This window comes from Brachyistius frenatus, unplaced genomic scaffold (assembly GCF_029030835.1).
Source record: "Brachyistius frenatus isolate BFR_SWC_R1_liver_20210118 unplaced genomic scaffold, ASM2903083v1 Contig_24, whole genome shotgun sequence".
NCBI classification, from domain to species: Eukaryota; Metazoa; Chordata; class Actinopteri; family Embiotocidae; genus Brachyistius; species Brachyistius frenatus.
This window is the reverse complement of record NW_027210623.1, coordinates 1345295-1370439: the sequence shown is the minus strand read 5'-3', so window position 1 is coordinate 1370439 and position 25145 is coordinate 1345295. Positions and strand designations below refer to the sequence as shown.

Genomic DNA, 25145 nt, shown 5'->3' with positions numbered 1-25145 from the left:
GCACGAGCAACATTTTGGAAGAATTATTTTTTGTTTCCCTCATTATTTGAGATTTTAAAGATATATCATGTCGCAACAGTCATTGTACACACTAATAATAATAATAATAATAATGAGCTTATAATAATAATAATAATAATGACGATAATGTACTCTTAAGATAAAGATCTTGTAAAGAACAAAAGAGATGGAGGGAAAGCGATCAGTGTCTTCCTCGTCATCTTGTTATTTGTGGGTATTGGGTGCCACCTGGTGGTTGTAAATGAAAGCCTTCAACATACTTAATTGTGTTTTTTTCTTTTTGTGATAAAATATAATTTTGTAGATGATTAGGGATGATTTACTTTCGCTATTTTGTGCCTCTTATGGTTATTTAGGCCTACTTTGTAGTTTAATGTAGTTTGCTAGACCGTGTTTTAAATATTTGTTTTCATTTTTTTTTTATAAAGTCCTTCTCTAATTTAAAATGTCTTCTTGTGACTTCCCCTGGACGTGTGAGCTCCACTGTGCTGAATAGTCTCTGGAGAGTTTTCACATTCACCTGTTGAAGGGGCAAAGTTGCTCTGTGCCCACTCTAAAATCTGACTTTAAGACAACATCAATGAGCATCACAACTAGTTTGGAAGTCAATCCTGGTACAATTTACACAAGTGTGATGGGGGAATATTCAGTACAAACACACATTGAGAACAGAGTTTTAATGAAGTAGGAGACATCTAGTGTCTATCAGTTTTTAAAATGAACTTTGTCTCATCAGCAGACTTTTCACTGAGGGAGAATGAGTATGTGATTTCAAGAGTTTGTAAGAAGTTTAATTCTTCATTGTGGAGAAAAACTATGTTCAACACAAATTATTATTTGAAGCAGAGTGTGTTTTATACCGTAGTAGACTATGTGTTAAAGAACATATGGCAGCATGTTGGGGGAATGTCCACCGTACAGGCTTACTGTTTAAAAAAGAAATCAAATCTTCTTGCAAATAAAACTCAAACTAAAGTTCCTTTTTAAAATATATTTATTTTGAATGTTGACAGCGTTTTTATGCTCCTTTTTAATAGTCTACAGTGAACACAATATTTACACAACACCAACATCCACAAAACAGCTACAATGCAAATAACTAGCTGCAGCCACAAAAGATATGAAAACGATTCATTGAGGAAACATTTGTCATTACAAAATCCTACAAAAATAACTGAACACATGTTTAAGGCATTTGTTTGTTAGGAAACACATCATGCACCTTGAAGGATTCCAACCATATCTGCAGCAACCGATGTTCAACAAACATTAGACGATGTTTCATCCTGAGATTGGTGTGAGTCAGGCTTTGTTTGGGACTGACATATATCCTGCCGAGAGCTGGAATAACGACGGCATCGTTTATATTTTAAATCACAAAGATGTTTCAATATAAACACAGAAATCTAGATGAATATTGAGCATAAATAGATACAAAAAAATGTAGTATATCTGCTAAATAACCAATCTAAAGAAATACAAAAAGATGTCTGTCTTTTACACAATGTGTTGAAGGAGTTTTTATTTTTTTGCATGATTTGACAAAGTGATAATTTACATCATAAGATGTACTTGAATATTTGACTGGACTAACACTGCTTGGTAGGTTTTTATGAGGTGATGAAGAAATAATAAATCGGGTGTTGCATGTAAACTGCTAAGAAAGACACAAATCCTTCAAAGCAGAAACAGATCAATACATTAATTGCACTATAGCCAATTTGAAGTATTATATGCAACACTGTAGTCTTTTTTCCCACTGAAATGCTCACTCGCTTCTGTGCCAGCAGGATAGAAGTTCTCCTCTCTGTGTTTCTCTGAATTGAAGGTTAATCCCTGCAGTATGTGGAGACACCAATAATCTGAAGTCGTTTTTTTTTTTGGTAGAAATCTTATAACTGATACCGCAGCAAGTTGGTAATACAAGATGAGATACGAGCCTGCAGCTGCTGTCTCACTATATTAATGTGGGAGTCTATAACTCAGGGTGGACTGAATGGAATAACCACTCACTTCTGATTGTTACAGTATCACTGCAGGATGATGGAGGTACTTGGTTTTCTAATGCACATTTTTTAAGAGCTCTTCCCTAAACATGATACGCTCACATAACAAAACGGACAATCTCATAGCCCAGCTATAGATCAGTGGAATGAAACATTATGTAGCTACCAATAAAAAAAAGAAGCTGTCTGAGGATTAAGCAGCAGCTATTAAGTTTTGCGTTTCCTCTCGTATATTTCAACATTTGTTAGTCTGAGTGTTTTCTACATTCATAGTTAAATGAATTTCCAACAACATTTTTACAACTGACACATAATTTCCTTTTCTAAATAGCTCAGTCCTTCATCTTGTATTCTCGTAGAAGAATAACATGCAGAAAATACAATTAATAATATCATAATCATCTCTTTAAGGGTTAGTTACACCTAATGTCACATGTCCAACATCACAAACTTTGAGTCTATCAGCACATACAGAAGTTATTTTTTTCATGACAAATGGAGAGTTTGAAGATGTTACACAGAGAAGGGTAGAAGAAGCTGTGATTATGATGGTTCTGCTCCTCGTTGATTTCCCTCCTGACAGCTTCCACACACAGAATGGCACAGAAATATTTCATCCACTAAAGAAGCTGTTTTTAAGGAAAACAAAATGTAATGTTGCATTGGATTTTTTTTCCCGCTGCCTCTATACAGATCCTAATATAGGAGTACGTCTTGGCAAGTGTTAATATTCATTAAAAAATAAAGAAATAACGTTTTAATTTGAAAGACAGAGCCCTTGTAAATGGATGTTGTCAGTGAGGACAAAACCCTCGGACATGTCCACTCTCGGTTTGGTCAGTTGGAGGTGTGAAGCAGGAGCTACAGGCACTCAGACAGCACTTCATGCTTGTCTGACATCAAGGACATTTCCGACGGTGGTTCTGTGATGAAACTGGCACTAATCTGGAGTTTGAGCCTCTTCACCTCGTAGTTATGCAGGTACTCTTGGATCAGGTAGCGCTCTCGTTTAATCCGTGCCTTCACGTCTGACGGGACGTCCGGGATCATCCACGCCACAAAGAATTTCACCACAAACACCAAATGCTGCAGACAAAGAATTATCACATCTATTTTGTACTTTAATTCTGAGTATTTATTCTTTGAGTGAGGAGTGGGGAAAAGTAATGTTGTCTTACTTCCATGATGATGATGAAGGCCATTTTGGCAGCAAGGATGTGCCAGAACTGCATGGTGTGATTGTACTCCCTCTGGTGGCCGGGAGGGTACCGGTAGTCACGGTATCTGAACAAAAACAAGCAGAGGGGCGTTGTACAATCAATAATGTGTAATACAATCATTTAACACGAGCGCTGCTACCACTACACAGAAGATAACTTCTCAACAGCTCCAACAACAGATATAAAAATTGGCTTGTCGCTCCCTCACTGAGCTAAACACTCTACTAAATCACGACTGTTTGCTGTCTTGGCTCCTTAATGGTGGAATGAGCTCCCCAACGACATCAGGACAGCAGAAACTCTGTACATCTTCCACCGCAAACTAAAAACACACCTCTTCAGACTTTACCTTGAACAGTAGAACTTTAGTAGCACTTAAAATGACACTTACTGATAGCACTTTGTAGTTTGGCTTTCTTGAAGAAAATGTATTTTCTTGATTCTTGTTGTTCTGGGTTTTGTACCCTCATGGTTGAAATGCACTTATTGTAAGTCGCTTTGGATAAAAGCGTCAGCTAAATGTAATGTAACAAAGAGTTGTACTTCGAAAAGAAAAAGTCAATTAGATGTCAGTCGCACCTTAATGGCCAACAATTTCTAACAAACTGACTCACACAACTTTAACGAAATGCCTCAAATCTGCAGAAATGATTTTTAATCATTTCAGGGAAGGCACAACAAACAGTAAACTCAACACTGACTCGTACAAGGTTTACATCTTAGTAAATAGTTGCTTGTTTACGCATTCAGAATAAAGAGCAACACAAGTGCTTATGTAGTCATGTTTTAGGCCAGCTTTGAAATTTTAGCCTACTATTCACTCTCCTTTTAGTTCAGTGGTTTGGTTTCATGAAAGCTTTTTCACTGCAGCTCAAAGCCATGCCTGAATCCAAACAATAGTGCTGTAGGTGATTAAACCAAAGCAATGAGCTGAAAGATGCTGAAACACGCCATCGATGTGACAAGTTTCTGTGTGTTTGTCATTCTGAGGGATTCCTGTCACATTACAAGCAGTCATTTGATCAGTTGTTTATCAAAAAATATTGATCAGTGCTGCTTAAAAATGTCAAATCAAACTAGAGTCAGAAGCGCAGCCAGTTCTCTGATACCTGCAGGTGGTGGTGGAGTTATTAAACCAGTTGTCCTCTGGCATGTTGTCCCGATGAATCTGTGAGATGTTGTATCTTGACAGGCTGTTGTCGATGTATCCCATCATGCTGGTGTTTTCACCGTATGCATACAGGTACACCATACGGGGGATCATGTCTGAGGTGAACGCCATAATGAAAGCCTGGGACAAAGGCAAGCACAAAAGGCTGTCAGTAACACGTTTATTATTGAGGTAAATTGCTGTTAAAACCCTTAGTTTGATGTTTGAAACTAGAGAAAAAAACTGTTACTGATATTAAAAAAAACTTACATTGGTAACAACAGACAAAATGGCCACTGCATTGAGGATCTCCTGCCACGCTCCGATGTTCCGGGCTTTCGAGGCCATAGGTCGTCTGAACTGGGTGGTGAACTTCCAGGCGTCCACTCTGATTTCCAGGATGTTGTTGAACAGGGCCAGGAGGGGCGCCAAGGGGAAGGAGGCCACAAACAGAGTGATGAAGCCAAACTGGATCACTGAAATGACAGAGAGGGAGTAATGGGAAAGAAAGGGCAGAAAGTCAAACACAGGTAAGCTGAAGATTATTAGTGAACATTCCCTGATAAGTCTGTAAAGATATGGTACTTGTAATTCATAATATATATAATACAGTCAGACCAGTGAAGTGTCTCACCCATCTCCAGGTACTCGTAGAACAAGCCCAGCTGGGTAAAGTTCAGAAGCACGTGATCCTGCTCCCAGCGGCTGTAATGGTTCTCAGGATTGTGCCGTCCCTTTCTGCTGCTCCACCAGTTACGCATCAACCTGTCACAGAAGAATAATTATATGTTGAGCTGGCAATGCTGAAATGAAGGTAAGAGCAGACTTTTGGTTTTGCACAAAGAAATTTCCAGAGTGACAATGATCAGAAAAGAAAAATGAATAGTTATGGTTCTCTGTTGTGATTGGCCAAATCAGACCAACTAACAAATAATCATTTATCAAGCACCGTATGTTCTGCATAGACATCTTTATCAGGTCCAGGTTATTTAAAACTGTGCACTAAAGTGTTTCAGCACTTCTACTAAACAGTTCCCAACAACTTCCAGGACACTACTTGTTCTACAGGGTGAATGATTTTCCTTCTAATGTCATCACGACACTCATTTACAAATATAATTTTCTTTGAAGTCGTTGCACCAAGTGCTCAGGATTCAGCTCACAATCGATTCTTTCATTCACACTTTATAGCATTTTCTTGGCAGTTTCAAGTCAATGACATAGGAAATCTGTGGAGACCGTCAGTTGGGTAGATCTTTTTGACATTTTGTGGAGGGTGTGTACATATAATAAAACGGGGGCAAGCTGCTTAAACAAATTACCACATCTGGATGTTCCAGGGACTTTATTTTGTGACATAATTAATGTAGAATTTTGTTTGTTATGTTGTGTCTTTTTGCTCCTTTTACACTGCGTAAATGAATGAGATGAATAGTCTGACAGTCTGAGTGGAGGACACAGATTTACTGGACTCACGGCAGCAGGGCTTCCTGAATGTTCCCCCACAACTGTTTACCAGCCATGACGATCACCAGCTGGGTGGTCAGCTCGATCAGACAGCCTCCAGGGTCACACTAGGACAGAAAGAAGCTTTTTATTGTATACAATACAATTATATTTGGCGCACCCGATTCTAACGTTGCCCTGACACAAATAAAAAGTTGAACTTTTTCAATGGGGATGTTTACTTATAGAAATACATCTCAGTTCAACAGAAACATGATTAAATATTGTATTTTAAGAGGTGTTTTATTTTTGTTCAATTGGAGACCACAAAAACTCACCTCCTCATTCCTCAATTTGCCAAACATGTAGGAGTATTTACCAGGATACCCCACAAATTTGCCTTTGAAGAAGGCCATGTAGAAGCAGGAGGAGTAGTAGTTTACAAACTGGAAGAGAAACATCTTCATGGTCAGCCTGTTCTCATACTCCAGGTGGGTTTTGGGGATTTCTGCAGGAAGTGGACAGTGCAGATAGCCTCATGTTACAATCAACAACGGTCAGTCGATCAGTGTAAAACATCTGTCACTGGATGAAATCTCCTCACCCATATCAGTGATCCAGATGGCCACCTTCTCATAGAAGAAGTTGAGGATCATGATGATGACAAAGTTGATGCAGGAAGCGGTGACTGAGGTGGCTAGTTGTGGAGTGATGAATCTTCCCACCAGCTGGATCTTCCTCAAAGGATCTTTAATGATACTTGCAAATGCTGCGTACACAGCCAGCCTGTATGCTATGACCCCGATAATACAGGCCACGATCAGAGAAATCTGTGGAGGGAGTACACAGAGTATAAAGACGTTGATGATATGTGACGAGGCATTGAATTACCTGCTGCGTATCCTATAAATCACAAACACAGCTTTGATGAATAATTTCTTACCCAGAATAAAACAGTCGCTCCAGAGAGGCAGAAGCGAGCGCACTTGCTGGTGGCAGGGAGAAACGGCTCCATTTCCTGACAGATTAATTTGGATCATTTTATTGTTTTAAAATAAGTTACCATGTTTTCATTTGCAAAGTACAACAAACATAATGATTGTCATGTTTGAAAGAAGGCTCTGGAGCACCTGTGTGATCTTGTTGAGCCTCCTGTTGTTGCATCTGATCTCAAACTCAGGCCGAATTTGAAGCTGTTGCTGTTCCTCTTCAAAGTCCACCAAGTCCCACTCGTACTCCAGCCGGGCCTGACGCCGCTTCCAGAACTCCAAAAACAGAGTTACTGTCAGACAGAGAGAGGACAGGTATATTTGTAAAACCTAATAGATTTTGTTGTACAGTAAGAACTTGGCTTTGTCTTTGTGCAGGTATTTTTGTGTCCATCCATTTTTTGGGCTGATCTTTGCATGCTGTGACTTCCTCGCCGACTTATAACAAATTGTCTGTGTTGCCTTTTGGAGTGTAAGATGTTTCAGCCGTGCCATGACTCTCATCATTTCTTGGGTTAACTGCTGTGCTTGTTGCCAGTTTATAGGGCACTGATGGCCTACCGCGTGCTAGCAAACTGTCCTACTGCTTGTACATGACGCCATATTCAGGCTGGCATGTTGTTCTCCGCTGAAGCAGTTTGGATAAAGGAGGACACTTTGGTGTGAAAAGGTTTTGACTGTGAAAATCTGTCCTACAGGAGGGGGGTATCATTGGATCTCCTACACAAGTTAAACACAGGACAAGCAGGACAGATTGACACTTACCCCAAATCCCCATAAATATGGCAAAGAAAACCGTTCCCTCATTATCAAACAGATGGGATTGCTGGAAGAGAGAATATGGAAATGGATAAGTTCCTTAGAGCAGCAGAGGAAGTGACATGCTGGGCTTAAACAGGATGACATACTGTTTGCTCCGCAGGACGCAAGGTATTTCACATTTTTGAACTGTTTTCCAACACACTTAATTCAATTTCAAGTTTGTAATAACCTCATCAAGTACATGTTATCTCTGACTTTAAAATAATTTGTGTCCTGGTAACATATCAAATGAAATAATTACCCAGGAGGAGAGACAAGTGGAGTTGAGCTGCCAGAAAGGGCACTTTTTATCACAAAGAGGACACATCAAAATACTGCCCCCTATATCAGCATCACATATTTCTTTGCTAGAAAGAGAAAAAAAATACATGAACATACAAACAATTAAAGGTAAACAGCCACAGTTATTCAACATGAACTGTAGATTAAAATGAAATACTGTTTATATAATCAAGTTCTTCTTAACAGAGCATGTCAGAGTTAGACTTTTCAGCACCGATGTTTGATAGGAATGTATGTTTTTAGTCAGGTTAAAGATTTGTGGTAAGAAGAAGGAAGAGTAATGAATACATCCTACCAAAATACATGATGCAGACAAAGACACACTTTTACATTTTTGATCTGGTGGTGTGTTTTTCGTAGTTTCTGTCCGTCACTTCCAATAACTGGAGCTCTCTAGTATCACCGTCTATGAAAGGCCAACATGACAATGACCCCATGCATGGAGCAGGGTTTTCTGTCCATAGAAATGATTACATCATGCACAGAGCTGTTTCTCTCATTTAGCGTACACTCGTTGATTGAGTAAACTAGATCCTCTAATGTGACCATAGTGTCGGAAACAGTATCAACTTTAACTGAATATTACAGGTTTCATAAAGGGATTTATTGCAGGACTGTTGAATTAGACTGCATTAATTTCAGCCAGGTGAACCTCATAAACTGACAACAGAGTGTATAAGAATAATGTATTTCGATGCCCATAATGTTTTGGGTACACAGTAGTGAGGTACACGGTAGTGAGGTACACGGTAGTAGACGGTAGTGAGGAACACGGTAGTGAGGTACACAGTAGTACACAGTAGTGAGGTACACGGTAGTACACGGTAGTGAGGAACACGGTAGTGAGGTACACGGTAGTACACGGTAGTGAGGTACACGGTAGTACACGGTAGTGGTACACGGTAGTACACGGTAGTGAGGAACACGGTAGTGAGGTACATGGTAGTAGACGGTAGTGAGGAACACGGTAGTGAGGTACACGATAGTGAGGTACACGGTAGTGAGGAACACGGTACTAACCTTGATATGTTGTCATCATAACTGAGCACTCCGTAGGTGAAACATATAAGGCCCATGACCGCTGCGAAGAACAGCATCTCAGTGTAGAAGCCCAGCCAGGCAAAGTAGATCCCAATCTTTTCTCCGTAGTACTTCCTGCAACCAAAGAACCACTTTAATGTCACAATGAATTCTGAACTCTGAAATGTTAGATTTCGATGTCAGAATCAGTGATAAATGTCTGCAAGCAGGGGATGTTCATTTACCTGATGAGGTTCAGAGGTTGCTCTTTGTAAAAGCAGAGAAACCTGGCCCAGTGCTTGTACAAGTTGAAGCGCTCACTCTCACACTCAGCATTTCTTGCCTTTTTCCAGTATCTACACTAAAAGCAAAAGAAATAGTATAATATTGGCTGTTGAGGAAAATATTTTTGGATATTCAGGACAATATTCTATTTTCAAACTATTAAATTAATCCAATCTTAATTTTTTTAAAAACTTCATTATACCACTTAAATTATTATGGCTCTGGAACTTGTAAATGTAAAAACAAATGTATTTATACTTGTCATTAAGTCCTAAATTTAACATTTCCAGCCAATTTACTACTTACAAAACCACTTATTTTTCAAAATAAACGTCTTAGTAGCAGTAGTACAAGTGGCATTAACAGTAAAATGTACTAATTTTACAGACCTGTTTCTGTCAGTGTGTTTAATTTGTTATTTCTTAAAATATAAGCAGAATTGTAATGTTTTTTGTGGTCTAGAAAGCATTAATTCTATGTACTTAATATAGAATTGGGTTAATCAAATTCTATGCATCACATCCTAAAACATTCATATTGAATCTCAATCTGCAAGGAAGTGAAGATAAAAGTCTCACAAAATTGACTTCCAGTATCTAAAAGCTGCTGTTTACTGGAGTAAATGTGTCTTACATCATGCAGTGGGAAGGCCGCAGTGTAGGTCCCGTTGCTGAGCAGTCGCTTGATTCCTGTTTTATCTTTATCTTTCCGCCCCTCTTTGTAGTACGGACAGCGAGCCAGAATGTAAAACACCTGATAACAAAGAAGGGATTTAACCAGAGATTAAAGGATTTGGATTTACCTTTTTAGCCAAATGCATTTCACATTTTGCTTCATTGTTGCACGAGCATTTTCTAACTCTCTAGAGGGAACCTTAAAACAGTCAACCATCTCTATGAACTCCTCTGGGATCAACTGGGTTCGCTTATAGATGCATCTTCATTCGTAGACACCAACATCGTAGAGACACACTAACAGTATAACAAATGAATTGTCTCTCAAACACTTACAATCCTGTTTCTTGTGGATGGTGGGAAGAATGTATCTTTGTCGTTGATGAGGAAGAAGTCGGTCTTGGCCTTGTCGAAGGGGTAGGTGAAATAGTCCGGTTGTGGGTGCATGATGTGTTCTGGTAGTCGAAAAGGGTGAGAGAGCCACTCTAGCGGGACGTCCCGCCTGTGAGGAATATCATTCTCATTGAAGGGAACTTTAACCTTCAAGACATCAGCGTATTTGGCCAGTACATCCCACGGAGCATGGATCTTCAAGAAATATGTCTTTTGGTCTTTAGAGTCCTGATGGAACAATAAATGAAAAGGAAACATGAACTAGAAGCTTTATTGTAACTATAAGTAAAGAGTTTTACACAGTTTGCTTCATCTACTTTAAAGCAGTATGATATGGGACACTGAGCCATCCCTTTTAGACATTTTCCTCTAACTTGTGGTGCCTCTGCAGACTGTCCACTAGGTGGTGCCGGTGCTCTGTAGTTAAAATTCTTACTGATTTGTCCTCTGTCTCGAGCTCCAGTCCCACTTTCTCCAGGTTGGCCTCAAACGCCCTCCTCCTTTCCTGTAAATTAACACACAAGCCAAAAATCATTGGAGCCACACTGACCCACCCAGTCTAGTGTTCTCCTTTACCGACTCATGTTAAAGAAAATAAACAAAACCCCTGTCTGAGGAATTTTGCAGTTTTTTGAGTTACTTTTCAAACTCTTCAAAATAGATTCACTCCAAGTGAGGTGTAGAGACTGGCCAGACAGGGGCATGAAGTGGGTGTAATAATGGGTGGGGCTCCTGACAAAAACTGTAATTCAAATTTCTAATATTAGAGGCAGAAGTATCAGTAGACACAGACACAGCCAACCCTTATCTGACCCAGTCACATGGACACGTAGTTTCTGGGGAGCACATTCCAAAAGTCTAATAGAGTGGTACAAAGGTAACCATGGACAAATCTCATGATGAGTGGTCACTAGGGCTGAAAATAACAACTATTTCAATCATTGATGAATCTGTCAATTGTTTTCTCGATCAATCGATGAGCTGTTTTGTCTTTAAATGTCAGGGAATGGTGAAAGATGGCGACGAGTGTTTCCTTAAGATGAAGGTGCAGCATAAAATGTCTTAATTTATCCCGACCAACATCCCACAACCTAAAGATATTCAGTTATTATAAAGTAAGACTAAAGGAATCAGAAAATATTCACATTTAAGAGGCTGGAATCAGAGGATTTTAACATTTCTTTCAAGTTTTTATTGGTAAACCCATAGATTAATTCGCAAATAATTGCAGCTCCACTGGCCACATTTATAATACAATAATAAAAACCTTCCACTTCCCATGACACAGAATGGTAATTTATAAGCAAGAGTTCAAATTCTCAGCTTGCAGCTGACCACTCAGTAAACTACAGTCTGTTATAGAGCTGAACTCAGCTTCTTTCAGTCCTTTCTGACGTGACTGATACTCATGTGATTTATATCTCATATATATTTTGTCAATTGACATAAAATGTATACATTTATGGATTCTTGTTATGTGAATATTTCTCTGTCAGGAAACTTCTTTTTTTTAAATTTTAAATTTTTTTTTAAAGTCATCACCATTAAACACAACAAATAATTTTAAATCTGTTCATTTCAGTAAGCGTTTTATTAATTATGCTGTATCTCGCTTCGTCTTTGCAGAACCACACGTTCCTGTTTCTGGGTATAAATTGTGTAATGATGTTGCAGTTGGTCACAGGACACATTTTAAACTGCTGAGTAGTCAAGTGACAACAACTTTTCTGTTCCACTCACCTGCTTTTTTTCTCCATCTTTATCATCTACGTAAGACAACACGAAGTCTATTCTGCGCACTCCGTCCCTGAAGAACACAGTGTCTTTGTTTGGTTGTAGCTTGTCTGCCTAAAGGAAGCAACCAGCATGAAATAGCGTTTAGCTTTCTGTGGGAGGCAGAAGTAAACGGATATGCAACAGATTCTGACAGAGAAAAAAAATGAAACTGCCAGATTCTTAAAGAGAGACATAAAGGACATTAATACATATAAAGTATTAGGTACTGTATATAGAGGAGCACAGAGGACATGTACTGTATAGGCTACTGAATACAGAGACATTCACTTGATATCCACTTGTTGAGATAGTTCTGAAAAGAAAATATTTCTCATACTGTTTAGAGGGTGCCGATGATGACAAGAAAAAACACATAAAAGAGGAAAATCTGGACACTGTACAGTCACAGCCTGTTATTATACAGAAATAGTTGATGGTGGAGGAGAACCTTGCTCGACATAAACTTTTCTATTTCAGTCTTCATCTTAATTCCAAAACTTCAAATTATTTTACGATAGAAGTTTCTCCCAGAAACGTCAAAAGGCTTTTTGTGTCAACTTTTGCTCTTCACGGCATTAAGCTCCACTAACACAACAATTATTACTGTAGTTTTTTTAATATTCATGATTTTTGTACGCCTGTACATTATAATAAAATGTGTTTTATGAAAAGGAATCCAGGAAAATATAATCTGTTTGTAGACAATCTGAACATAATCCAGATCATTTTATGACAAAAGTTTCTGAAGTGCAAAACCAAATGTATTTTTTAATTCAACTTCATTTAAAAATATAATAGCTTGTATGTTCTTTAAAAAAAAAATACTTTAATTATTCATATTAATAAAACAACATGTATTACTTTAGCATGACAATAAGAAAGCTCAACTTTTAATTGTCTGGTGGGAGTCATGATGTCAGTGTTTGAAGCTTAACATTGAATGACAAAGTACATACTTTAAGAGCTGTACTATAAAGACTTAACAACAGCTTGGAGTACCCACTCTGTTCAGCAGTTGACTGAACTCCACCCAGCTTGTTTATCAGACCCTCACATCCACTAACAGACCTCAGTGGAACAGGGCCGTGAACACAGCTCGTCGTTGTGTTATTCAATCCTGTTCAGACTTAATGAGAAAATTAAAAATGTGTTTGATAGATTTGTACACTGATAAGAGAGTGTTTCATTTATGGACTGAAACCTAAAGTCGTACATCACAGAAACATAATATAATAAGTGCTATCAAGTGAGATGGATAACCCATCTGCTTGATGACCTGATTATATCCCTGAAAACCAAACAGACCGACAACAGGTTCCTGCCTGAGCAGCGGCAGTTTATTTCTGTCTCACTGTTAGAGAAATGAAAAGAGCTCTTTGAGAAACAGAAGTCTTGTGACTGAACAATCAGAGCAGTGAGTCAACATAAGGTCAGTCTCAGACTACAAAATCACACTTACAGTAAACACTGACACAAACAACCTTGTGGCTGCAAAGAAAATTACACAGGGGCTGGAAGTGTAACTTCAGCCATCTCTATTGACTATTTCTGAAAATATAGAACTTAACAGATGAAGCTGAGATGAAAAATAACCTCTACAGTTAAACAAACTGTCAAGGTTAATCGTTTAACTCTCTATCCAGCTACTAACCGATCATCTCATCCGGGTCTTAGTAAAAGAGCTTCTTTTTCATAATGTCCCACTTTTTCCCTCAACAGTTTGTGAATGTGTTGAACTTACCTCTGTGTGTCCAGGCAGTGGAGCTCTCTCAGATATTGAATTAACACCATTTCCACTGTTTTCATCTGTAGAATAAAGACAAATAGAATATAACTATTAAAAGTATAGAAGCAGGCAGAATATAGAGAACATCTTCAAACTGAATTTTGAGGCTAAATAAGCTTCATATAACTGCGTGCAGTAACAATAATGTCCATGTTCCAAAATTCAGTCTTCAGTATGTAATGAGTTATTATACATTACATGAGTACAACAGGTCATTTTAATGTAACTTATTGTAGCTAAAGGTAATGCAATTTAAAATGGTCTAACAGCTTACTGTTCAGTGCATTAGCTCTGTTTAGGTTAACGGTTTAGGTTTTTTATAGTAACTTTTACAATTAAATGCCTTTTGTATGTCTTGTTGTGTAATGAAATTAACATTCTTTTAAGAAAAAACATTGACGTTTCAAACATCCGTTCCAGCTAGCTGTTTCCGTGCACCCACACCCAATGAGGGAAAACAATAGTTCCAAAAATAATCATAATGTGTTCTCTACTTATCCCACTGACATGCAGTCATTTAGCTCAGCTTGGTTAAGCTCTGTTTACACCCCTGCATGGTACGTGGTATGTAGCTTGATAATAATGTCCAGTCAGAACCAGGCTATCCCTTTAAGAGTAATCAGCCAGCCAATAATCGTCATGGCTACACATTCATTTCAGGCTACCTTAGTTTAATAAGGGCCCAATAAAAAGCCTACAGATATGGACTCTTAATATATTGGTAAGCACTGAACTGAGAGAGAGAGGAGAAACATAAAGGCTGACACACACACACGCACACACACACACACACACACACACACACACACACACACACACACACACACACACACACACACACACACACACACACACACACACACACACACACACACACACACACACATAAATTACAATGACACACAGCATTCCAGCAGTCTCTCTCTCGCCCTGCGTGGCAGACTCTGGCAAAGGGAATGTGCTCATGAAGCATTGCCCTGCTCGCTGCCTGCTCCCTTATTATTCCTGGATGGTGGGAAAGCAGCACTTCCTGTGGGGGAGGCCTCATGAAGACATTAAAGAGGGGGAGGTGCTGGGTGCAGGGGCTGCTGCCTTGCCAGAGGTCCAAACCTTTCCTAAAAGAGAGGCAATTGGCTCAGTAAGATCTCCAGCCTCCTCTATCTTCAACCCAGCCACACATGCAGTTTGACGAGACAAGATTATTTGACAGACAGTAGTGTGAGCCAATGAGAGAGGGGCTGTGGTGTCTCCATGTGGAAGCAGCATGAAAGGCCTGGAGACTCACTATGAAGGAATGGAAATAAACCATATCAGTAGGAGTCCCTGTGTTTTTTCCTTGTTAGCCTCGTGGGAAGCGTCACTGACTGGGCAGCTGAACTTTTCTTTCTTCTTAGCTGCCATTTGACTCTTTCCTTTTTTGTTTAACAGTTTTAGACTTTATCCATCTGTGCAGTCAGTTATCAGAGCTGGCTAGAGCAAACAGAAACAAAGGACCAGCAGTGTGTTAAATCTACATCCACTGAGAGACAAACAAGCAAAGAACATGCAGAGCGGCTTTCCTTCTGTGAAACTGGGCAGCGACAGTAGACTATGACATAGACAGACATTAACTGGCAGAGATGGACATAAATGGTCATTCATTAAACAATAACTACAATACAGTTTATTAAAAAAAAATATATATAAAAAAAAAAATTATTCATGCAACAAGGTAAATATGGCTTTGAGGGAACAAATTAACTAAATTCAAAGCCCTGATCCTATGAGTAGTACGACTAAGATGTAAGCCTTCCTCATTACTTTTGATGTCTTACAATGGAATATCAAGATGTTTTATATTTTTGGAAGGGATTCCAAATTCAATCTTGTCCTGAAACACAACACTCTTAAAAAAAAAAACATTGCAACACTTGTGAATATGGAGTACTGTACTAGAGCCGCCATAACACCAAAACTGGATTAGATCTGTAAAAACACATCCTCAAGGCAGTGAGTTTACTCCTGTGGATCTTCTGTCAGGCAAGGACAAGTTCTAGTGGTCTTTTTTCCCTATTTTGATCTACTTCTATCCAGAGACACATGACAAACACATGCATATCCAACCATTGCTGATCTATAGAACACCGTAGTGGGAGTTGAAGTGCTACAAGACTCGCATGTAAACATGAGATGATCATCTCAAAACTAGATGGCAGTGATGTTTTTGCATTTCTGTAACAACAGGGGATTTAAAAGGAAGCTCCAGAGGCTGAGATACACTGACAACTCCAAAAATACAGGATCCTACATTTCTCATAATGCAACTTGTTTGTTTTTCCTCTTCAATAGAAACTCATGAAGCTTTTGTTTCCAAGCCAAAGCCAACATAACTGATAACGGGTGATTTTACTTTCAGGTACACAGACAGTAAAAAAATACAACTTCCATTGTGCCAATAACAAGGTTGTTCTACAAGATGGCAACTTCATATGTATTTGCTCAGTTCTTTCAAAGAAACAGCTTTTGGGAACTCACCAAACTCTGGTGTTCCTGAGAGCTCAACACACTCCAACTTCAGAAAACCAGAGCGAATGAAAAAAATTAGGACGTAGGCGCAGCAAAAAAAAATACAGAAACCAGCAGAAACATTTCCAACAACACTGAAGGCTAGTCGACCTCAGTGACTATTTTATTCATCATGACAACAGAAAGTGTGTCCCAGCTGTGTCCATTACCTCTTTTTGCCTTCTGAAAACTATTCGTTGTAGTCAGACCATGTCTAAAAATGTATGTACCCTCGAGGACTGAAAAGTAAGCCACTGTGGAAGTGCCTTACAGTGTAATACCACTGAGGGGCCACTAGGGGCTGGCTCAAAAACAACCTCTGGAATAGACTGCCATTTAAACAGTGTCAACTTCTCCCATGAAATACAAAGTCAATCAATTTCTTCCAAAATTCATTATGGTGTCATTAGCCAAATTCACTCCTTCTGATTATCAGTGTTCTGGTAGTCATTTTGAAAATAACCTATTTGCATAATTTTACTGAAGCTGCAGTGTGTTGAGCTCTCAGGGCCACTACACCAAACGAAGGAAGATGACTTCTTGTATCTTACCCACTTTACATCAGGTCTTGTCTTGAAGTTAGGAACCTGCTGGAGGATAACGAGAGATATTCCTATAGTTCTCAAGCTAAAACAACGTTTAGCTCAGACCTTGGAAAAATAGTTTTCCATTTTTTTAAAGCAACAAGTCCAGAATTGCTGCTTCACCTCCACTAATTGAATGCCAGTGAGGAGTGATCAGCTTTAGGGCTGGAAAATTCTCCTTCACTGAATAATCTAATATATCTTTTCAGGCCTACAGTAAATCCAAGAAGAAAGTGCTGATCATACTGAGACAAAGAACAGTAGTCTATGGACGCTCTCTTGATGCATCAAACAATGAACAAATCCACTCTTTCCCAGCTAAGTCAAGCCAAAACCACTTCAGTCCAACCTGGTGAAGTTTCCGTTCCATTTGACAGTGTTCATTTCTGAACAGAAAATCTGCCTCTAATTTCTGCTCGTCTGGAATGTGTGTTGTCCCCAGATGAGATTCACATTTAGCGCTTCACAGTTTGATTTTGTTTGCCAGCATATGTAACTATGATACAGCGGCCCTGTATCCCCCAGACTGACTCATAGAGACAAATATGACGAAAGACAGCCAGGGTTTAGTGTTTTTCTGACCAGAGGATGTGAAAGAAAACTGTATGTCAGCCACCCACTTCCCTCACTCACAAGCACGATACAGGAGGCATATTTTTCAACAGCAAGAAATGATCATGAACTTATCATCTATTTCACACTTGAAAGACTCATATACACAAGTATATACTGTATGTACAGTATGTACAAGGCACATTAACAGAAGCAGTGGTGCAATATGACCAAGTCAATTACGCAAGTACTGTACTTTTGTTTTATCCTTCTTTATTCATCTATTACACCCAATTTTGAGAGAAATATTGTACTGGCACAGAATTTATTTGACAAATATAATTATCATTTACTTTCAAGATAAACATTGTACTTAATGAAATATGTATATCCAGCAAATTATAATGCCGTTAGATTGAACATTTTGATGTATCAGGAACAAAAAACATTACATTACAGGGTGATATACCACAATGGCAGTGACCATTCTGTCACCAAATGAGCACTTTAAATGTGATTTTAAGACACTCCTGATTATGTAAAATTAATTAATAGACTTCTACTTGTAGAGGGGTATTTTTTTTATTTTGAGGGGGATACTAACAAGTGTTGTAATATAGTTTTTCTTATGAGATCTGATGATAAAAAACTTCTTTTTTTTTTAAATTTTGCATAAAACTAAACACTGAAATCTAACACAACACTATTTCATCACACTGATGCAAAAATCCTGTGAAAATCTGATCTCGACATCATTTTGTAACTTTGAATGCAATTGTGAAATACAACCACAGATATTAACAATACAGGTCTCACATATATATAAACCGTAGAGCAAATTGTCTGTTGGTTGGCACATTTATATCTCCTCCCGGTATGACTGGTCAGATCGCATAACTGTATTTGAGACGTCATGTGCACATACCTCACTGCATCATATGAATGCATACATCAGTGCAGATTTGACACCTCAGACATGAACACAGGACAGTAACACGCACCATGTTACTACCAGGAGCCGACAGTTGAGCAGATACAACCAGAAGCTGAGATATGAAAGCTGATTGAGCAGACAGACATGGACAGACGTGTGGATCTGATTAGCAGACGAAGCAGACAGCGGCAAAGAATGAACAGAACAGAAAGAGAAATGCGATCCACTATTAAGGAGAGCTCAGGATGTTGAGAGTGCATATGTACGGAGAGAAAAAGCAAAGGATGATGACGGGAGGACGGACAGACAGGCATCACATAAAGCCGCTGATCTGCCTGTACCTGAGTGCAGGTTTATCCTGAATGCGGTCAACACAGCAGGACCATCTTTAAGGGACAGACAAATAAACATGGGTTAGGAGGGAGAATTAAACTGTAGGTTAAGAGAAGCAAACATGCAGCGTTATTAAGCACCGACTGAGGTCCCCTTGAGAGCAAAATCCATGAAAGAGACTACACCTGGCAGAACAGCGCCCACTTAACCAACTGATAAGAAACCTACAAGCTCAACAGAGTATTTTATCGCTGGTGGCAAACAGACCATGGTTTCCATCTGCTGCACAGCATCTAAAAGCACCGCTGATAACCTGAAAAGAACCGAATGTGTTGTGAACCTTTGATTCAGTAACAACCAAATAGTTTTTTGCTCTGACTCAAGCAGGCTGTGGGTGTCTACTGTTCGAAAAAAAAAAAAAAAAAAACCCAATAACAGCTCTTGTGTAGTTCTCCCACGAGGCTGGCCCACAGTGAGACTGCCCTGCTCACTCCAATCAAACAAACACATCTATTTTCTACTTGATTAAGAACTCTTCAGAGAGTCGTTTGTCCTCACACTTCAACAAATGCACACTAACTTAACACAGCACCAGACAACAAAAACACGTTCCTCAACGGAAGTGACACAAACATGTCACAGATTTGCTCTACAACTTCTCTCGTGGCAGGGATTTTATTAATGCCAGACGGGTGACAAATAAAAGGCCCAGTTAAATTGCATGTAGATATATATGAGATATTAATGAGAGAAACATTAGTACTCTGGTGAGGATGGAGTGGCTCACACTGAGAGTTATCTATTACGCAGCATAGTATCAGACAAGCCAAAAGACTGCCTTGATAGGCGCATTAGGCAGATGGGGCAAGTACTCAATGTGAAATGGTAAAACATTAAACTGAAATTTTCAATTTCACATTTGACACAAGTAAGTGCTGTTAGTCTAGCAGGCATTGAGTGCACCGTGTTACAGTGAAACCACAACATCCTGAACTCGTACCCGGCCCTCGGTCTTCTATGACGAGACATCCTCCCTATCTGTTTCCCCACATTGCTCTATTCTAAAGGAAATGTGTATACATAACCCCAGGCAAATGTGAATTTTGTTATCACAGCTGTGAGTGAAAACGTGAGGTATAAAACATACACTGAAAATTTGACTAAATGGACTGTTAGTCTGTATTGTAAAATAATCCCCCAAAATACGAGCTCGTGGCCATGGATGATGAATATTACAGAGAGATATACACTAAAGTAACAACGACATCCTGTTTTCTTCTTTATTGGTCATGTTTAAAGTGTGAGTTGTGTTTTCATGTTTACAGCTTGTATTGTCACCAGGAAAACACATTTCTTTTCTTATCATCAGGATATTGTTGGCTAGAATAAGACATTTCCTGACAATCACCGGAAAGCTTGAACAGTGCACAAACAGCACAGATAGGAGAGGTTATGTGCAGGGTAGAGGTGATAATATCGTATCTTAATAAGACACAACATATAACACACAAAATACCATGTTGGCTCTCTTTGATAGTCTGTTAAGGAAGGCATTTTAGAGGAAAAACATTTACTGGTCAGTACAGATTAGGACTCAGAGAGCAACTTTCTTATTTGCATGATACGCAGCAGTTGGACTGGTTCTTTGGTTCTGATATAATTCATGCAAGAAGGTAAAAGCTTGCTTCTTTCTGTTGGCCTTTTAATAAGATTACCAAGAGCTGCTGTATAACAACAAATGTAGGTGCTGCAGGCACAGCTGTCCTATAAACAACACACATACATAAAACATCATCGAATGGCCTGCGAGAGGGCTTGTTTTCCTTTATCTATGTTTTTCATGGCAATGTACCCAACATCATAGAGGTCGAGGTAGAAGGGAGGCAAACCCCAGCTTTAGTCTAAACTTCCACAAGAAAATGTATTTTGAGCCAAAAATATGAACTTGTTCTGGCAGCCCAGACAAGTTTACTGTGGCTGTCTTCTAGTTTGTAGAAAGGGAATCTTGGCTGCATTCCATGTCCAGTTTAGTATCATGCCTCCGTCAAAAAGGGGTAATACAATTATAAAGCCTGTTTCCATAGCAACTCTGGCTCTGTTTCACCTCTGACTGGAAGATGACTTCATTGGCTGCGCTACAGATAACAGAATGAGATCACCTTAAAAGGACGTAAATCCTTGAAATAATGAGTAATTACTATTGAGGAAATTTGAAACAAGAGTCATCAGATTTATTCCCTTGACTGTGCATTTTTGAGGCCATAAAAATGAAAAAATAAAAAAAATAAAAAAAGCTACTCACTAGAACAAAGCTTTGAGTTATATTAAAAAAGATTTACTGAATGACGATGACACCAATTAACGGGTGCATTCAGGCGGTTTAGGTTTAGAAAACCATCCACCAAACTGTATAGCATGTCTCGGTTCATCTGGTGTTCATCCAATAGTCAGACCTCAGTTATGACTGTCAGTGTTTGGGCAGCTGTGAACGAGGTAATCCACTTCAAAGGCACACAACAAGGCGAAGACAGACCCTTTCCTCTCCTTTTTTTGTCTCCTCTTTCACATGTGGCTGAAGGTCTGCCCTGATAAGAGCCTGAACAAAGGCTTTGTAGAACAGGAGCAGTCTATTAATCCACAGCTCACCCCTGATAAACAGGCACACGTCTTTATTACTAATGAACACAATAAAGATTGTGGAAATACAAATGGATTTCATTTGTTTTTTATTTCCTTTAATGATCTTTCAGTGATGAGGTGTTTTGATACGTAGTCATGCTGTAAATAACTACTAATTTTACTTTCAGTGAAGCAGACACATTTTCATCATGTTCAAATATCTAATGGTCTTTTAAAAATAATTACCACTTCATGGTTGTATGCGTCCACCAATCAGTAGAGTCACATATAACATATACAGTGAAGACTTTGAAGGCATTTGGTCCTTCAAAGTTCAAATTTGGCCCAACATAAAGTTGGTGCCATGTTAGCAGACAAAGTTTTGAATATGAATGTTGCTGCAAAAAAAGCTAAAATCCTAAAGCATGGCCGCTTCACACACATCTTCAACCCAACAGCACAGAATACCTTTACAACCAGCACAGTTTCAAGGTGGACACCCAAGATTAGTGTCACCACTTCAGTATCTGACCAAATGGGAAATATTATCAAATTCTCGCCCTCTGTTCCTGAGTTATGGTGATAAATAACAGCCAGAAAAGTGTTTTTGCTGAACATTATGATGTCACAAGGAAGCTGACCATTGACCTTTGAGATATAAAATGTCGTATATATCGTTTTTATTGTTAAATTTTAGGGAAATTTTGTCATAATTAGTGTAAAAATTCTTGAGTTTTTGCCACAAACATGTTTTGTGAGGTCACAGTGACATTTGACCCTAAAACGTAATCAGTTCATCTTTCGCGAGAACTGTGAGGATGGACGGACAGATGGACAACCCCAAAACTGGCCACAACTGTCGCGAGCTCAGAATCATAAAAATATATCATATGCTCAATTGCATTTATAGAAAGGCAAAGAAAAATAAAGTTAAAGCTCTTTTTTTAAGAGTCTCAGAAGAAAATTCCCAAATGGTTCAGTAATTTTAGTGATTTTTCATGCAGTAATCAGAAACAATTTAAACTGGTGCTAAAAGTTTAGAAATGAATTTAACTGGGCTGTAACTGCATTATAATTGATCAACTGTACTGAAAGTGCTGACATGAAATATCACATGAAAATGATACTTCAAATTCAGGCTTCTTCTACAGTTGACCTGAGCCATCTTAAAATGCAGCACTGCTCTTTTCACAGGAGCACTATACTTTCCCCGTGCATTCAGCAGTTATTGGACTTCTGCAGAATCAGTGTTTCAGCTGGTTTAAAAAAGGTTATCGTTTACCACTGCTTTGAGTATGGTGTTTAAAATGTCTGAGATATTAAAGAAGGGTTCCGGTGAGTTTTGGTGGCTGAGATAATTAAGACATGGATTATAGGATACAACTCTTCATCAAATCAGTGTTAGCACAACGTCTCAGTGCAAGACACTGAAGATCAATTAATACGATTTTCTAAGAGCTATCAGTCATTAACCACAGAAAGTGGCCTTTTCCATTTGTCCACCCTCAATTTCCATTTCACTGTAGATGTATGAAATTTCAAAGATTGGCTAAAACACTACCACTTCTGTCCTTGCTGTCAATGACAAACAAAACAAACTGCTCAATAACATACACTGACCTGTCGTAAAGGTCAAATATGAGCAAAGATTCTGTGCAATCTCTGCATTTTGCTCTGTTTGTCAGCATTGTTGTCAAAGAGTCCCACCTCGTTAATGTCATCTTCACAAACTATTGCTATGGGAAACATAATGCAGAACTAATAAGACCACAGCCCCGATATCATGACATATGGAGCGCCATGGAGATGAAACTCGTAATCATTTTCTAGTGTTGTTGGAGGTTACTGTACCTGGAAACAACAAATAATGGTGAACCAGTATAATTCAATCATTCTGTCTGAAAGCAAATCTACAGCCGTAAGCTGTCCGGCCTGTAAACATCTCGATGGATTCTGAACACTGAAAACCACAGACTGACCTGAAAGTGGTTTCTTGTTTAGCCTGACTATCTGAGAGGAGCAATCCCATTAGATATGGAAACGCATACTAAGCTTGACAGCTGGAAAAAAGGAGGAAATCATGCATTTATTTACTAACATACTTTACTTCTGATCATTTTTCCTTTTAATTCACGCTGAGAAAAAACTTGAGATGAAGATGCTTCTTGCTGTTACTGCATTTCATTGGCTTTTATAGCTGGACACTGCACAATGACAATAAAGCTGAGTCTAATCCAATTTAAACTAATTCTTCCACAGTGTCTACTAAGGTTTTACAATGATAATATATGACTTCAATTAAGCTGGAGGATAAAAACCTGCCTGCAGTTAGGGAAGTACCCACCAGTGTGACCTCAATGACCCCACAGTCACAGATTTGTAGGAGCATTCTTAAAGGTACAAACCAAGAGCCAACAAACATCCAAGCATATGTGATTGGATCTGTTTGGCTCTAAGACACTGCAGTGACTGACTGTACACACATAACACATGCCACGTTTAAGTAACACTGCCAGTCAAATTTCAAACCGCTACATGCACTAACATGACAATAAGAATCTAATTTTGATATAAAGATTTATACTTTGTCTGCTGATTTGATTTTGTGAGTTTATGATTCATTTTGAATTGAGGATATACATTCTTTAACAGTTGGTTTGATTGCATTATCAGCTCAGAAAGGTTAGGATTGCGTCCAATAAAATTCAGTGTGCTACGCTGCCAAAGCGGCTACACAAGCAGTGGTAGTAGAAATAACAACCTTATGGCATTTGTCACAAGACAGAAAGCCTGAGACGCTTAAAGGCATAAGGGCATATGTAATTACCTGCAATCTGAGACTCCGTGGCGCTCTGCAGCTCGATCAAAGTTTCATCCTTCCCCTTCCCAGTAATTCGCCTCATAGCGGCTAACGGTGTTATAAAGGCTTCACCTTCTCAGAAAGGGGGGAAAGGCAGTGAGGATGCTGTTGTCCGCTGTCGATGGATGAAGACCCCAACATGCAAGCACTGGATGATCACACTGAAATCAGAGAGTCCAATCAGGATCAATGGATAGTAGATGGATCATATTTACATGATAATCGATTGTCAGTGAAACTGTACCCGGCTGGTCTGCCTGACTACCCGAGGAGACCAGGCACGGATAAAGGGGAGTGGCAGGGCGGATTTTTCGTCGGCAAAATCGTGTGTTTGTGTGAGCGTGCAAGTTTATGTGTGAGAGATGGGAGAGAAAGTGCATGTATATCAAAGACAGGTTTGTGATGAATATTAATGTGGTGAGTCAGTTGGCTGAAACAGCAGCTAGTTACGTTTGTACTATAGTGGGGTGGGTTACCTGGATCAGTCAGGAAAAAGAAAAACACACAGGAGGAGCTGACTGAAGGACTAAATCAGTCAAACACGACGAAGACATCTTGTGGCCATTTCCAGTATTTCACATAGGCTATGTATCAAAATGTTCTTTTTATGTTTTAAAGCCGACTGTGGGACAGGAAAGTGAACAATTTAATGATTTATCATATTTCTAAAGAGAAATCTCTTCCATTTTCCAATCAGCTGTTCTTTTTAAACGGTTAACAAATTTGACCCAATGACTTTATTAATAGTTATTATGTTTATAATTATGTTGTTATTATTAATGACAATATGCGGGGTCGGCAGGTTGTGAGGAACCTCCCTGGCTGGTGTTCATCCTCTTCCTGCTGGAC

At 38.9% G+C, this 25145-nt stretch overlaps 1 protein-coding gene across 2 annotated transcripts; it reads right to left on the bottom strand.

Annotated features, from left to right (window-relative positions):
• Positions 1–997: 997 nt before the first annotated feature.
• ano5b (anoctamin 5b) lies at positions 998–24669 on the bottom strand. 2 transcript variants are annotated; one of them, XM_069697666.1, is made up of 22 exons: positions 24541–24669; positions 24264–24457; positions 18826–18870; positions 13826–13890; positions 12049–12156; positions 10745–10813; positions 10252–10536; positions 9875–9994; positions 9202–9317; positions 8957–9091; positions 7896–8001; positions 7598–7658; positions 6974–7125; positions 6787–6861; positions 6448–6673; positions 6182–6351; positions 5874–5971; positions 5032–5162; positions 4668–4873; positions 4357–4538; positions 3206–3311; positions 998–3113 (listed from the first exon to the last, which is right to left on the bottom strand). In XM_069697666.1, exons 2-22 carry the CDS (start codon positions 24337–24339, stop codon positions 2889–2891), a joined length of 2757 nt encoding a protein of 918 aa, XP_069553767.1. In that variant the 5' UTR covers positions 24340–24457; positions 24541–24669; the 3' UTR covers positions 998–2888. The 2 variants fall into 2 exon arrangements, with proteins under 2 accessions (XP_069553767.1, XP_069553768.1); XM_069697667.1 differs by lacking the exon at positions 18826–18870 and having other exon boundaries at positions 24264–24669.
• Between the last annotated feature and the right edge of the window lie 476 nt (positions 24670–25145).